Source organism: Lagenorhynchus albirostris, chromosome 4, assembly GCF_949774975.1.
Source record: "Lagenorhynchus albirostris chromosome 4, mLagAlb1.1, whole genome shotgun sequence".
Lineage (NCBI taxonomy): Eukaryota > Metazoa > Chordata > Mammalia > Artiodactyla > Delphinidae > Lagenorhynchus > Lagenorhynchus albirostris.
In genome coordinates, this window is record NC_083098.1 from 7,975,017 (window position 1) to 7,990,427 (window position 15,411).

At 39.3% G+C, this 15,411-nt stretch overlaps 1 protein-coding gene across 1 annotated transcript in view; it reads left to right on the forward strand.

Moving 5' to 3' along the window:
* Positions 1 to 11,936, forward strand: part of PKD2 (polycystin 2, transient receptor potential cation channel) — a 48,645-nt gene extending 36,709 nt beyond the window's left edge. Inside the window, exons 11-15 of the mRNA XM_060147548.1 lie at positions 2,308 to 2,429; positions 2,678 to 2,795; positions 4,441 to 4,604; positions 9,162 to 9,309; positions 9,693 to 11,936. Of these exons, the coding sequence (XP_060003531.1) occupies positions 2,308 to 2,429; positions 2,678 to 2,795; positions 4,441 to 4,604; positions 9,162 to 9,309; positions 9,693 to 9,929 (789 nt within the window). The 3' untranslated portion in view covers positions 9,930 to 11,936. The remainder of the gene's footprint in view (positions 1 to 2,307; positions 2,430 to 2,677; positions 2,796 to 4,440; positions 4,605 to 9,161; positions 9,310 to 9,692) is intronic.
* Positions 11,937 to 15,411: the final 3,475 nt, after the last annotated feature.

A 15,411-nucleotide genomic window follows, 5' to 3' on the forward strand; every position in this document is an offset into this window, starting at 1 on the left:
TGTAGATTGCTGTGTTCCAGGAATAATTTAAATGTTCTCTACGTCGGAGATAGAGATGGATATAATGCTAGCTTGAACTTAAATTCTGGGAATCCTTTAGTGCCCTAGAATTAAATTCTCAATAATCTCTTTTGCCTCTTAAGAGCTGAGCTCCTGGGTTCATCCCCTTTATTTATTTTGATATCTCCTCTAGTCGGCTCTCACTTTCAGATCCAGAGTTCAGAATAAACGGGAAGGGAAGATTATATAAAGACATTTTCCCTTCGTCTATCTTAATTACGATTTTAAAAAAAAAAAGGGAAAGACGTTTTAGAGGCAAATATTTTGTTGTTCACTCTTTACCCTGACCTTCCAGGGAAGTGTTAAAATAGTCAAAGGAAAAAGTCCTTGGAGCAAGGCCACGACCTAAGGGCCTGAGAACTTTCACTTACGCACCTTCTCAGGAAGCGTTTAATTGTTCATGGAAGGGCAGGGCAGGAAAGCTGGGCAGCTTTGTTCTTCTTCATGTGACTTCTATGCTTGATTTAAAATATAAAACTTCAACAACAACAAATAACTACATCTGAAGTACACAGCTTGTTCCCTGTCATCATTCAGCTAACGCACAGTGGCTCCTTAACCATAATATTTTTCCGTTTGGTTCAAACCACAGGACAATGTTGTCTGTGAATCATGTTGAAACAGAGAACTTCCGCTTTGTAAAACAAAGTCCCTTGGACAGGACCTAACATTTGTGTTACCCTGAATTTTGCATAATAGTCGATTACATTCTAGCAAATCCCCGGGGTAATACAAGCAGTCCTCACTTTGTACTTTGGTTCTGATGTGCACAGTATCAGTGATTTCAGTTAAGTAATACGAGCCTCTCAACATAGTTCAAATTTCAGTTATTACAGTATACTGACTGTGAGTAATAGCACAAAGGACAAACTTCACTACTAGCTCTTCAGGTCGTTACATAAATAACAGATGTGCATCATAATCAGTGACTAATAATGTCACTTCTTTCAAAGTCAAGGATGGTCACTGAGCATCTGCTCTTCAGTTTACGTACAAAACTTGTAGTTGTGTTGTGCCCTCATCTCCCAGTGATAAACCGTGTGACATTTTACAAATATGCATAATTAAAATAGAGAATAGGCCAGCGAAGAAGAAAGTATAGGAAAGAAACAAGGAATGATAACACTGAAAGTGAAATTAAAAACAAACGTAATGGATTTACAGAAGAAATACGTAGCTGGCCAGGGGACCGTTGACACTGCCACCATTCGAGGGCTAGACGGCAGCCAGAAGAACTCAGTGAAGGCAAATATATCAACATAAATGAGGAAAGTGACTGTGATGAGTAGGATAAAGGTGTCTCAGAGGAAATCACACTGGCAACAAATTTCACATTAAAGGAGCTCTTGGAGATATTTCACAACTTTGAAAGTGCAAGGGATAAAATGTTGGAAGCTGATGCAGGTTAAGAAAGGATTATGATAACTCATCAAGACGTAGAAAAGATGCTCGCTCTATATTGTAAGTTACACAACAACAAGAAGAGTGCCAGGTCTTATCAGACTGCTCTGGATAAGTTTTTCAACACAGAAGTAAAACTTTAATTTTCGATGTTTCTACTGTTTAAAATGTCAACGTACTAAAATCTTCATTTTACTAGTTTTTAAATTTCCCTAAAATTTATAACCAACACCAAGGGAGTTTTTAACGTTTTAACATTTGACAGAAGTTTTAAAGGTCACAGAACAATCATAATTTTTCCTATTGATCATTTGCATCGCTTCACACAGTTGCCTGGGGGTTTGCACAGCCCCGTGCTGCCATGCAGAGCAAGGTCTGCCTGCAATGTATTAGTGAAAGAGCCTCATCTCCATGTCACCGAACTTTTTTTACACACGTGACATATGTAAGGAAATTACCAACTATGAAATAATATAGAAACTAATTCATCCATGACTCAGGTTTCTTAGTTTTCTGAAGACCTGTTGCACATTCCTACATATTCTGAGACAGACAGCTGTGGAACACAGTGATTTTCATTCCTGTAACCTAAACGTGAATACAAACCAAAAGGCCCCTAGTTCTTGATTTATGGAAAGACCCTGACTCTTCCCATATAACTCTCCCACAAGAGCTTCACAGACAACTCGGGATGCATCCACCATTCATCCAACACATACTTGTTTTGTGGCCCGCTTACATCAGGCACTGTTCTTGTCACTGGTTTACACTAGTTACCACTGCAATTGGAAGGCAGAGCAAATGCAAAAGGAGGGTAAACTAAATCAAGTCTTTTCTTTCCAACAGGGCTACCATAAAGCCTTGGTCAAACTAAAACTGAAGAAAAATACCGTGGATGACATTTCAGAGAGTCTGCGGCAAGGGGGAGGCAAGTTAAACTTTGATGAACTTCGACAAGATCTCAAAGGGTAAGAATCACAATTTCTGTGGCCCTGGGAAAGTCCTTATGTAAAGGTAAATCCTTGGTGATAGGCTGACCCACGTGCTCATGAAGACACTTCTTTTTCAGAGGTGGGTGTCTTTCTGGAATGTATTGTAAGAGGAGGACTGGCCCTGACTCAGCAGTTTCTCCTTTCCTCCTGCATGTGGATTTCTCTGTGTTTGGGCTGGACCATGTACATGAATGAGTTCATCTGTAACCTCTCACTAATTTCAGGAAGGGCCATACTGATGCAGAGATTGAGGCAATATTCACCAAGTACGACCAGGATGGAGACCAAGAACTGACAGAACGTGAGCACCAGCAGATGAGAGACGACCTGGAAAAAGAGAGGGTGGGTCTAGTTTAGGAGCACATGATTGATTCATTACCTACCATGTTTCAAACACCTTGCTAAGTAGTGGATTACTGAGAGCGTGTGTGTGTGTGTCTTCTCTTTTTCCTTCTCTCTCTCTCTCTCTCTCTCTCTCTCTCTCTCTCTCTCTCTCTCAATTGATGTAGTAGTACCCTGCTTACTCCAAAAAGGATGGGAGTTTGGGGGAGAATGGATACATGTATATGTATGGCTGAGTTGCTTTGCTGTGCACCTGAAACTGAAATTGGCTATACTCCAATATAAAATAAAAAGTTTAAAAATATATATATTAAAATGCAATGTTAGCATAAATGTAAAAAGAAGAGTGGAGCAAAACAAAACAGATATAAAACTGAATGTGAATGAAACTAAAAAAAAAAATGCATTCCACAAAAATACATATGCTTAATAAGACTGAGCAACAAATTTAGCCCTAAGCTTTCTAGTAAAGCCACTTGAGGGGAAACCTGAGTAGTTATATACTTCACAATGTCCATGAGAATGGGAAAAAAAGATTTATCAGGAGAGATACAATTAATTAGTTGTTCTTTAAATTATCATTTATAATAAAATAAAACTAACAGCTGCCTTCCATTTGAATACTTACTATGAAACTGTTAAAAATAAACTTACATGAGCTTTTATAATCAGAAAACATAATTTAAAGCTTTAACTTTAAAAATAGATGGTTAAGGGATTCCCTGGTGGCACAGTGGTTAAGAATCCACCTGCCAGTGCAGGGGACTCGGGTTCGAGCCCTGGTCCAGGAAGACCCCACATGCCACAGAGTAACTAAGCCCGTGCACCACAACTACTGAGACTGTGCTCTAGAGCCCGTGAGCCAAAACTTCTGAGCCTGCGTGCCACAACTACTGAAGCCTTCGCACCTAGAGCCCGTGCTCCACAACGAGAGAAGCCACCGCAATGAGAAGCCCGTGCACCACACTGGAGAGTAGCCCCCGCTCGCTGCAGCTAGAGAAAGCCCCGCGCCCAGCAACAAAGACCCAATGCAACCAAAAATAAATAAATAAAACTAAATACATTTATTAAATAAATAAATAAATGGTTAAGCAAACAAACAAAAAATCATGGTAACTGAGGTACAGAGAATACAAATTAACGTCACACATACTTTCCTATGAGGAGACAGTACAGAACAGTGGTTTCCAAATGCTGCTCCACCGAACAGTGCCAACAGGTGAAAAACTTCAGTCATAGTGAAACATGAACAAGAAGACAATGAGTAATATTTTCACATGGCTGTATTTAATACAATTCTTATTCTAAGACTGTATCCTTCCTTACTTTGTAGCTATTACCTATGTTAACTTTTATGAAAAGATGATAATATATTTCTTCATTTACTTTTTTCTCCGCTTTGCTCTGTTTTTCTGTCCTTTCTTGTCCAAACAAAAAGTTAGCAACTTCTTGCTGGTCATTAAAATCTGTTTTGAAAATTTGCCAATCTAAAATTGAAAAGTATGAGAATCACAGTCTGGTGTTAACCTCACAGAAATCCTGGGTAAATGGCACACACCCATTTCCCATTTGCCCATGCCCTCAGTGAAGCTTCTGTGGAGTCTGGGGTTTCCTGCTCATCACTCAGTGATACCGTGTTCTCCAGGAGGACCTGGACTTGGATCACAGCTCTTTACCACGCCCCATGAGCAGCCGAAGTTTCCCTCGAAGCCTGGATGACTCTGAGGAGGATGATGATGAAGACAGTGGGCATAGCTCCAGAAGGAGGGGAAGCATCTCCAGTGGGGTTTCTTATGAAGAGTTTCAAGTGTAAGTATAAAGGAATTGGCAGAATTTGAGTTGACAGGCATCAAAATGACACTAAGTAGTTCCTGCCACCTCTCTCAATTTGTCTTTTCCATTACTAATCATCAGTTCTTTTTTATAACTTTTATTGGTGTTTTTTCTTTTTATAAAAGTAATATGTTCATTATAGGAAAATTAGCAAATAAAGAAAAACAAAAGAAAATATTAAAATCTCTCATATTCCCAGCAACCAAAAATGTCAGTTAACATTTTGGTGTTTGTGTCTCCATTTACATGTGTTTATTTTTTAATGTTTTTATGGCCTAGCGTATGGTATATCCTGGAGAATGTTCCATGTGCGTTTGAGGTATGTTCTGTTGTTGTTGAGTGGAATATTCTATAGATGTTTTTTTAGGTCTACTTGGTTTTTAGTGTTATTCAGTTCTTTTATTTCCTTGTTCTGCCTAGTTTTATCCAGTTTTTGAAAGTGGGATATTAAATTCCCCAACTGTTATTATTAAATTGTCGACTTCACTTCTGTGAGGTTTTACTTTGTATATTTTGAATTCTGTTGTTATATGCATACGTGTTTATAATTGGTGTGTCTTCCTAATTGATTGACCCTGTTTTCATTATAAAATGTCCTACTTTATCTCTAGTAAATTTTTTTGTTTTAAAGTCTTTTTTATCTGACATTACTATAGCAACTCCAACTTTCTGATGGTTGCTTTTTGCATGATATATCTTTTTCCATCCTTTTACTTTCAACCTGTTTGTATCTTGGAATCTAAAGTGTGTCTCCTTTACACAGCATATAGTTGGATCTGGTCTTTTTATCCAGTCTGAAAATCTCTGCCTTTTAATTAGAATGTTTACTCCATTTATATTTAATGTTATTATTGTTATAATTGGATTTAGTTTTGCCATTTTATTTTTTGTTTTCTATAGGTCTTTTTTGTTCCTCTTTTCCTTCTTTGCTGCTTTCTTTTACATAAAGTGAATATTTTCTTGTGTAACATTTTAATTCCTTTAATGATTTTTTTCACAATATTTTTTAGTTATTTTCTTAGTGGCTGCTCTAGGACTTAACATATACAAATCAACTTATCAGAATCTACTTCATATTTATACTAAGTTAATTAATCCAATGAGATATAGAAATATCATTTCTATATAACTATCAACTCCTCTCCCTTTTTGTGCCATTATTATACACATTTACTTATGTGTATTACAAACCCAACATTGCATTCTTATAATTATCACTTTATATAATTTTGTGTCTCTTAAAGGAGCTGAGACAAGAAACAAGAGATAAGTATATAGAGTTTGTTGTATTAACCTTCTTACTTACCATTCGTGGTTCTCTTCATTCGTTCCTGTGGATTCAAGTTACTATCTGATATCATTTTTGTATTCCAATGCAACTTTGCTCTTATCTAACTCATTTGTCCTGTTATTATCAAATATACTATTACATTTTTATATGTTATAGACCCAATAATATAAGTATGTACATATTGTCTTCTACAATTGCTTTTTAAATCAGTTAAGAGAAAAAAGAAGAAATATGCATTGATACTATCCTTTATAGTTAAATAATTACCATTACCAGTGCTCTTTGTTTTTTTATGTGGATTCTAATGACTATCTGGAATCACTTGCTTTTAGCCTGAAGAGCTTCCTTTAGTATCTTTTCTAAGGCAGGCCTGCTAGCATGAATCCTCTCAGTTTTTCTTTATCTGGAATATTTTTATTTCACCTTCATTACCTTCCGGCCCCCACTGTCTCTAACGAGAAGACAGATGTTAGTCTTACTGAGGTTCCCTTGTATGTGACGAGTCATTTTTCTCTTGCTGCTTTCAAGATTTTTTTCTCCGCCTTTGTCTTTCAGTATTTTTCCTATATATCTGAGTGTGGATCTCTTTGCATTTATCCTACTTGGAGTTTATTAAACTTCTTGGATGCATAATATGTTCATCAGATATAGGAAGTTTTCAACCACTATGTTGTCATATGTTTTTCTGCTCCTTTCTCTCTCTCCTTTTCTTCTGGGACTCCCATTATGTGTAGTTGGGGTCTTAATGATATCCCATGTTTCTCTTAGGCTCTGTTCATTTTTCTTCATCCTTTTTTCTCTCTGTTCTTTAGATTGCATAGTTTCTGCCCATCTGTCTTCAAGTTTGCTGGTTTTTCTTCTGCTGCCTCATATGTAGTCTTGAGACCCTCTAGTGAATTTTTCATTTCTTATTCTTCTCAACTCCAGAATTTCTCTTTGGTTCTTTTTCACAGTCTCTCTCCCTTTATTGATATTCTGTATCTGATGAGGCAACACCATCATACTGTCCTTTATTTTCCTTTACGCATGATTTCCTTTAGTTCTTTGAATATATTTAGAACAGCTGCTTGGGCTTCTTTGTCCGCTGAGTCTGTCTGTATCTGGGCCTTCTCAAAGGCAGTTTCTATTGCCTGCTTTTCTTTCCTGTGTATGGGTCACATTTTCCTTTTTCTTTGTGTCTCATAATTTTTTTTTTTTTTGAAACCTGGAGACGTTAAATAGCATTGTATATATGTACAAATTCCCCTTCCCCCCAGAGCTTGTTTTTGTTGTCGTTTGTGCGTTTGTTTTTTAGTGAAGTCTGTTTCCCCCACGTTGTGAAGCTGCTGACGTCACGTCTTAGAGGTCACACCCTGACCAGGCACACCGTCATCCTGGGAAGACAGAGGTTTTAGCAGGGCTTGCATTGTCTTTTCCCTTTTCCTCTTCTCTCTGTTAAGCCTTCTGCCTCTGTTGATATTACGTCTGCCCCTTCAGTTCTGCTAATTGTTGGCTGATCGGCCTATTGTTTTCAATAATGTCTTGGGATACAAATTTCTTCACAGTGTGATGCAGTGAAATGCAGGTCCCTTTGCAGGGGTAGGTTTTGAAGCCAGTCTTTAGCTGTCTTCTTAGCTATCTCTTTCCCTGGTTCTTTCTGGTAAACTTGCCGGTAAACAGTGTAACCTGATGATCTCATGAAGTGACCGGCCTCCTCCTAACTGCTTGTCACTACAGTTGCCACTGTTTTCAAGAGCATTCTTAGGCTTGACTTTACCCACAGTTTGTTCCAAATTACAGCAAGTTCACTTGGGGAAGCTTTGGAGCTCTGTCCTATGGCTGATTCTCCCCCTAGGCAAAACTGTGCCACTGCTCCAGAACTAGCGGCTGGCCCATCTCTCTCACAGTGACACCCCTGCTTCATGAATAAGGCGCTGGGCTGGCGCTGGGATGGCAGCCTTTGGCGTTCTCAGCTCCCCTCTCCCAGCATGGAAAATCCACCCTACCGTTGGAAGCTGAGTGGAAGAAAAGAGCCTTCTGCCTCTCATCCACTCTTGCCTGGATTAGAGCCTCTGCATTGTGGATCTGGAGGTGGAGGCACAGGGATGAGAAATGCTGGCAGCCTGCCCCTCCCTCCCCCCTCTAGGAGCTGGTGGGATAGGGCTGGGTGTTCTTGGCCGCGCCCACCCCCAGTGGAGCTCTGTCACACTGACCTAGGGAGCAAGAGAGAGGGCGGATGGCGGCTCCAGTCTCACTCTTATTCTTACTAAAATTTAGTGGATTTTCTTTTTTTTTTTTAACATCTTTATTGGAGTATAATTGCTTTACAATGTTGTGTTAGTTTCTGCTGTATAACAAAGTGAATCAGCTGTACGTATACATATATCCCCATATCCCCTCCCTCTTGCGTCTCCCTCCCACCCTCCCTGTCCCACCCCTCTAGGTGGTCACAGAGCACCGAGCAGATCCCCTGTGCTGTGCAGCTGCTTTAGTGGATTTTCTTAAATAAAGGCTTCTTCGTTTGTTGTATGCCCTTAAGAAAATTTCCAGAAATTAAAAAAAAAAGAAAAATTCTCACAACTTATGGTTGTTTCGATGGGGAGAGGGCCTCCAGGGCTCTCATGCCACCATTCCAGAAGTTTTGTCTCCTATTAAATGTTTTTAAAGTGTTTATATAACATTTTGTTTATTCAAAATAATAGGATCATAAGTGAGCATAGTATTTTCTAACTTCTTTATTTACATTATAGCTGACATCCTTCTATTTCATCATTAGAAAGTGAACATCATTCTGTTGCATTAAATACTGTCACAGTATAATTTCTGGTGTCTTCTTAGAATTCTGTTGTGTAGATGAAGAATAACATATTTAAGCAACCTTCTGTTAATTTTTAAAGTAACCATTTTTCAGTGACCCACTATTAATAAGCAGAACCCTAGGGAATATCCCTGTAGCCAAAAATTACGCACATACTTATGTCCTTTAAAACTTTTCAAAAAAATGCAATATCTGAAAGAAAGAACAGGCATACCTTTTTCTGGTAGGCGTACTTCTGATACAGTGTTGACTTGCGAAAAGGTTGTGCCGTTTAGCGTTCCCACCAGCAGTGTTTAAGAGTTTCTCTCTAAAGTTTGAGACTATTTAGAGAGTGATTTAGATCATAATCTTGTTTAAGAAAAAAAAAATCTTAGCATTTCCATTTGACAAACCAACTGGGCCGAAAAGCCAGTGGCTTTGCCCCTCTCAACCACGTTTCCTGCAGCCTAGTGAGACGGGTGGACCGAATGGAACACTCCATCGGCAGCATTGTGTCCAAGATTGATGCTGTGATAGTGAAGCTGGAGATCATGGAGCGGGCCAAACTGAAGAGAAGGGAGGTGCTGGGAAGGCTGCTGGATGGAGTGGCTGAGGTCAGTGGTCGTCTGAAACAGAAACACCCTGATGCTATAAAGTATCAGGGTCATAGTTTGTAACCCTTAATCTGAGAGGATGTTTTTTCCCCATACCTGCAGATCAGTGCAGATAAAATGATAACCCAGAGGTGTTGCTTTCTTAATACTCCTCACACTGATGCTAACTGCCTTAACTGGACTGTAGAATTACTATAAATTACTATAAATTTATTACTATAAATTACTCCATTGATTCTCAGAATCGCTGTTAAGGCTGGTGTTATTGCTCCAGCCTTACCTAAGTACAGATGATTGGGTCCCCAGATTTCCTAAGGCAATTTCTAAGTACGAGAGGATGCATCACTCTGCCTCAACATCTTGGTTTCTCTTTCCTTGATTAGGATGAAAGGCTGGGTCGTGACAGTGAAATCCACAGGGAACAGATGGAACGATTGGTGCGGGAAGAGTTGGAACGCTGGGAATCCGATGATGCAGCTTCCCAAATAAGTCATGGTGTAGGCACACCGGTGGGACTAAATGGTCAGCCTCGCCCCAGGAGCTCCCGCCCTTCTTCCTCCCAATCTGCAGAAGGAATGGAAGGTGGAGGTGGAAACGGGAGTTCCAATATCCACGTGTAGGACATGTGCTACTATATGTGTTCTTCATAGGTGAGAAGGTGACTGTCCTGAGTTGCCGTGACAGGTACACTATTTATATGCCCTGACCACCATATATGATGCTGGTCTTTGTGACCAATCGTTAATTCTTCTGCACTTTAATTTATTTTAGATAAACTTTGCCCATGGATCAAAGAAGATGTTTTTTCTTTTTCTCATATAAGAAATCCAGGTGTAAATATTGAGTACAGAAAAGAAAATCTTTGTAAAGTATATTGAGTGGTATGCCCACTTGGTACCATAACTGAGTCTCCTCAGTTGACAATGAAGTAGCCTTTTAAAGCTAAAAAAAGAACTGTGAAAAGGCTTCTGAGTTTTTTATTTCCAATCACAAAAATCAGTATTGTCATTTTTGCCGAGTGTGTGAAGGGAAAATAAGGGCATTCCTTTCCACTGAGGCTTCACTCATGGGCTTAATACATAGCTTTCTTTTAAGAAAGGAGCCTTTTATTTCAACTACCTTCCTGGGGTACACTTTTCTAAAAGAGCTAGAGAAGAACCCCAAACCACAGAATGGGTATGTAGTCATTATGCTAGAATTTGTATGAATGGTTACGATAAATGTTGTTGAACACTATGCTTTTTTGTTATTTTATCATATCTAATGCCTGGGGGACTAACCATTTCTCTTAATTTTTACACTGTTTTCACTCTCATTTGAAATGAGCTGCATGAAACCACTAAAGACCAATTGTGGGTTACAGTGTCATCTCTGACCATAGCACAGTAGAATTGGAAGGAGCCAAATCACTAAATTTGATTTTTTTCTAATAATTAGTTTAATATAAAGATTCATCCGTATAGTCTTTTCCCATGTGGTTCAACTTATTTGCAACCGAATTTAATGTTGTAACTAATCTAGGAAGGTCAACTTACTAAATCTTTTAGGATGTACTGAACGTTTTAACTGAGTAAATATGTTCATTTTACACAAAATATTAAGGACTTTTGAAATTCATATAAAATATTATAAAACTAAGGTTTGAGTTTTATACCATTTTAAGAACACAGAACTCAAATTCTCTTGACCCTGCGTTTCAAAACTAGAACTTATAACCCAGGTGGAGCTTAATTTAATGAAAAGGAGTTTTGGTTACTGGAAGTTCAACCATTATCAGAAGGTATAAACTAAAGTTTTTGAGTTTGCAGCAGTTTTTTTGTTTTTTTGTTTTTTTTTAATAGGAGAGGGCCTCACCAAATTTATGGGGAAGAAACCTATTTCTCAACAAAAACTGAAAATCTTATTTTTCAAAACTGAGTAAGCTGACCTTTGAGAGCAAGAGAGAATGCAGTGCTGGTGAATAACTCTCACCTGGAGAATAGCAGAGAGGCCTGTTTCTAATACTGTAGTTTAAACTCACATCGTTGTTAATTTAACTGGTAGAATATGCCAGTCAAATCTTCAAAGAGAACATGAGCAAACCAACCTTTTTTAGCTGGCTTCTACAGAAGTGATACAGATTGGGTTTCTTTAACAGTTATTTCCCACGGCTCATCTCCATCTTTGCTTTCTTTTGAATATGCTACACAAAGTTCTTTATTACTAGGTACTAAAGTTTGCATTCCAGGGATATTGCGTGTACGTATTTATGTATGTGTACCATGTTGTTACATGTAAACAAACTTCAATTTGAAGTGCAGCCATGATGTGGCATCCATGTGTACTGACCAGGTGCCATATATCAATTATGGTCACTAGAAAGTCCGTATGATACTTAGTATCATACTGTTTTTCATTTCACCTGTAAAATTTTGCAGAGTTCTTTCTCTTTACTCATAAGTTACATATTGTTTTTTCTTCTTTAGTCACGGAGAATTACCTCCTTCTCCCTCCCCTATCATCTTCCCCTCTATAATGGTATCATTAAGAAGTTGTTACATATGCAAGTCTCTCAACAATCAAGAGTTTCATTAATGTGTAATACTGAGCACTTTACTGCCTAATAAAGACTCAATAGCAGATGTTAAGAGTTGTCTGTTTCTTAAGTAGAAGCAGTTGGGTAATTTGTCTTGTATCATGAGACTAATAGTAAAGGCTTAGACTTTGAAAAAGGCATCTTTCTATGTTCAGAAACAACGATTGACACATTACTTCTTCTGCAGTAGGTACCTCTAGTAAGTTATTCTGATGATTATATTAGTGTTTCCTAACGTACGGCCACTGCATTGTACTTACGCATTCCTATAGTGAATGGTTGGCTCTAATATTTCTGCTGTTTCAAAATCTTCATACATGATTCCCCTGTTGACTTTTCATGAGTTCCTCCGTGGGTACGTTACAAGAGGTGGGATGCTGAGTCCCAGGTATATAAACATTTAATTTCACCCAGAACTGGCAGGTTGCCCTCCAGAATAACGGCAGCAGTCTACAGTTTCACTACATGCATGAAAGTACCAGTTCTACCCAGACCCTCACCAGCATTGGTACCATCCAGCTTCCTAATCTTTGTAATTGAATGGTTTTGAAATAAGGTGTCATTTTATTTTGCATTTCTCTGATTCCTAATAAGGTTGAACGTTGCCTTATATAGTTGTTCAACATTTGGGTTTCCTTTTTGTAAATTGCCCATTCAAATCTTTAAAATAGTACAGGTTGATCTAATGGGAAACAGGTGTGTTTCTGTTCATTGTCTCTTTTTCCACTGGGTCATAGTCTATTTTGTTGATTTGCATAAGTTCCTTGTGTGATTTAAATAGTAATCCCTTATCAGTTTTGGACTGTTAGTATCTCTCATCAGACTGGTAATTTTGTCAATGTTTCCTTGGTGTTCATGTATTAATAGTAATATCCATCAGTATTTTTTTTTCCTGTATTGTTTTGGGGGTTTTAAAGAGACCTTTGTAAGGTCACAAACTTCTATGTATTAAACTTACAGTTTTACTTTCACTTTGAATACATCTTAAGAGTAACTTTGCATAAGGTCCATAGGTATTTTTCTCCATAGAATTGAGCCAGTTATATCAGTACTCTCTATTAAATAGGTTATTTTCTTTACTAGTTCATGGCATCACTGATATATTTCAGGTTCATGTATGTATGTGTCTGTTTTTGAATCCTTTAGCCTCTTGCACCCGTCTCTGAATGTTCCTGCACAATAAGTTTTATTATGACTTTGTAGTATGTCCTCCTTCATACGTGCGAAGGTCTTCATATGTGTTCTCCTCTTTGGCCCTCTTTTTATTGACTAGGTTATTTTTGTGTACTGTTATTTTTCCATATAAATGTCAGAACAAGTTTGATGGGTCCTGGGGCATGAGGGTAGGGGAGGAGGAAAGAGAGCAGAAAGTCCTGCTGAAATTTAGTTGGAATTGCATTGAATTTATTCATTAGTTTGGGGAGAACTGACGTCTTTACAATATCAGAAACATAAGTCTTCATCTATTCAGAACTTCCTTAATGCCCTGTTTCTTTAAATTTCTTAAAGATTTTATGCATTCTTTAATATGGTTTTATTGCTACTATGAACAGTATCCTGTCTTCCATTATATTTTCTAGTTCGTTATTGCTGACATAAAGGAAAATTACTACTTTTTTTATAAATCTTACATATATCATACTTGTTGAACTCCTATACTACCTCTAATAGATTCTGCATTGATTCTTTGGGTTTTCTATGTAGAAGACCAGCTCATTTGTAAATACGGACAGTACCATGTTAGAGGCTAGCAGTAATAGTAGACATGCTTGTCTTGTTTCTGGTCTTAATAGGAGTATGTTTTAGCTTGTGATCCTCTAAAAGAAAACCGAGGCAAGGACTTGAGTTCAGGTGATACTAGGAAACTGGAGTAGGAAACAGGAGTGAGCCAGGAAAGGAGGAAATTCATACACAGGTGTGTCATTGCAGTTGCCTCTGTAGGCACAGAAGCCCAACTCCACCTCTGAGAAGGCTGCGGAATGCCTCCTGTAATTCCTTATCTGAAGAACATAAGCCTGGGGCATTGGTCCACTGGCTCTGATCCCTGCTGGTTGAGCGGTGCTCCTGGGGTGTGAACACCCCTGCAGTTTCAGGCCACACTTGCACGCGGGCTGAGCAGTTTCCTTCAGCTTTGGAGAAGGCCCTAGCGCAGAAAAGTGAGGAGATTTGTGGTGCAGGCTGGAGGAGGGGTAATTGATGTCAACATGATCTGAGCTCACATGGAGCTGTCCACCACAGCCGCCACCCAACAGGTGCAGAGGAGATAAGACACAGCACCAGCATGCCGATGCATGCATGCCCACATTAAGTGCACTCTGGACTTTTTGAGGGAGGTCAGCAAGAATCTCTAGAAAACACAATACAGGAGGGGCGGTGGAGCTAGCTAGTCCTCACTGCTGCCGCTGGTCACAAGCCCAGAATTACTTCTCTCTACCGTCCTTTTTAGAGGTTCCTCATTCTTGGCCAGAACTTCAGTTGTACTAGGTTGCTTGCCTGTTACAATGATTCACACCTTCATCGCTAAGGGCGCACAGAGCCCTTGGTTCCCTAGTCCTTTACCAGACTGCCTGTTAACTATGACCACCTAGCATGGAAACACCAAGTTCCCTCTGCGAATTCCCTGCCCCATTATGTAGCTGTGAAGTCTAGCCCCTCCTGACAGAGATGACAATGCAGTACCTGCTTCCTTTGCCTGCTGTTCCACCAGTGTGAGGATCTCAAAGTGACTAAGTGGCAGACATACTGCTAGTTTCAGGTTTAGTGGAGCCCCTGCTGTATTCCCAGGTGAAAATGTACCCTCACTCTTGAGGATTCAGGAACTCCAGTACAGCAGTGCCTCAAGCTACAGAGACAGGAAGCATAAATTCTGCAAATGGGTTTAATGGGAATGATACTGAGAGAGGCCACTGTCATTTGGCATATGGACCTGTGAGTTCTAACTGCTGGGAACAGGCGCTCTTGGTTTAATGCGAGGGTCTGCAAACTTTCCATAAAAGGCCCGATAGTGAATATTTTAGGCTTTACGGGCCGTAATGGTCTCTGTTGCAACGACTTTGCCATCATGGTGCAAAAGCAGCCACAGATCATACAAATAGGCATGAGCATAGCTACGTTCCAGTAAAGTTTTATTTACAAAAAATAGGCAGTGGGCTGGATTTGGCCCACAAGCCCTGGTTTGATGCACAGGACGATCCTGGAGGACGGCACCACTCCAGTCCCTGCCAAGGGGGTCATGCATGAACTGGCATGATGCCAGTAACCACTGTGATGTCCTGTGGGATGTAACAGTAATTGCTAAGATGTATGGAGCACATCCTATGAGGCAGGTGCTTCTAGCCACTTTACATGCACCACATGCATCACCTTATTTAATCTTCACACCTCTGTGGAGGCAGATCCTATGAGGATCCCTATTTTGTGGATAAGAAAGATACAGAGTAAGTTAATCAAGTCCACAGACCTGGGAAATGGAGAATGGCAAAGTGGGAAGTGGGGGAACTTTTACCTAACTGTAGAGATAAACAGAC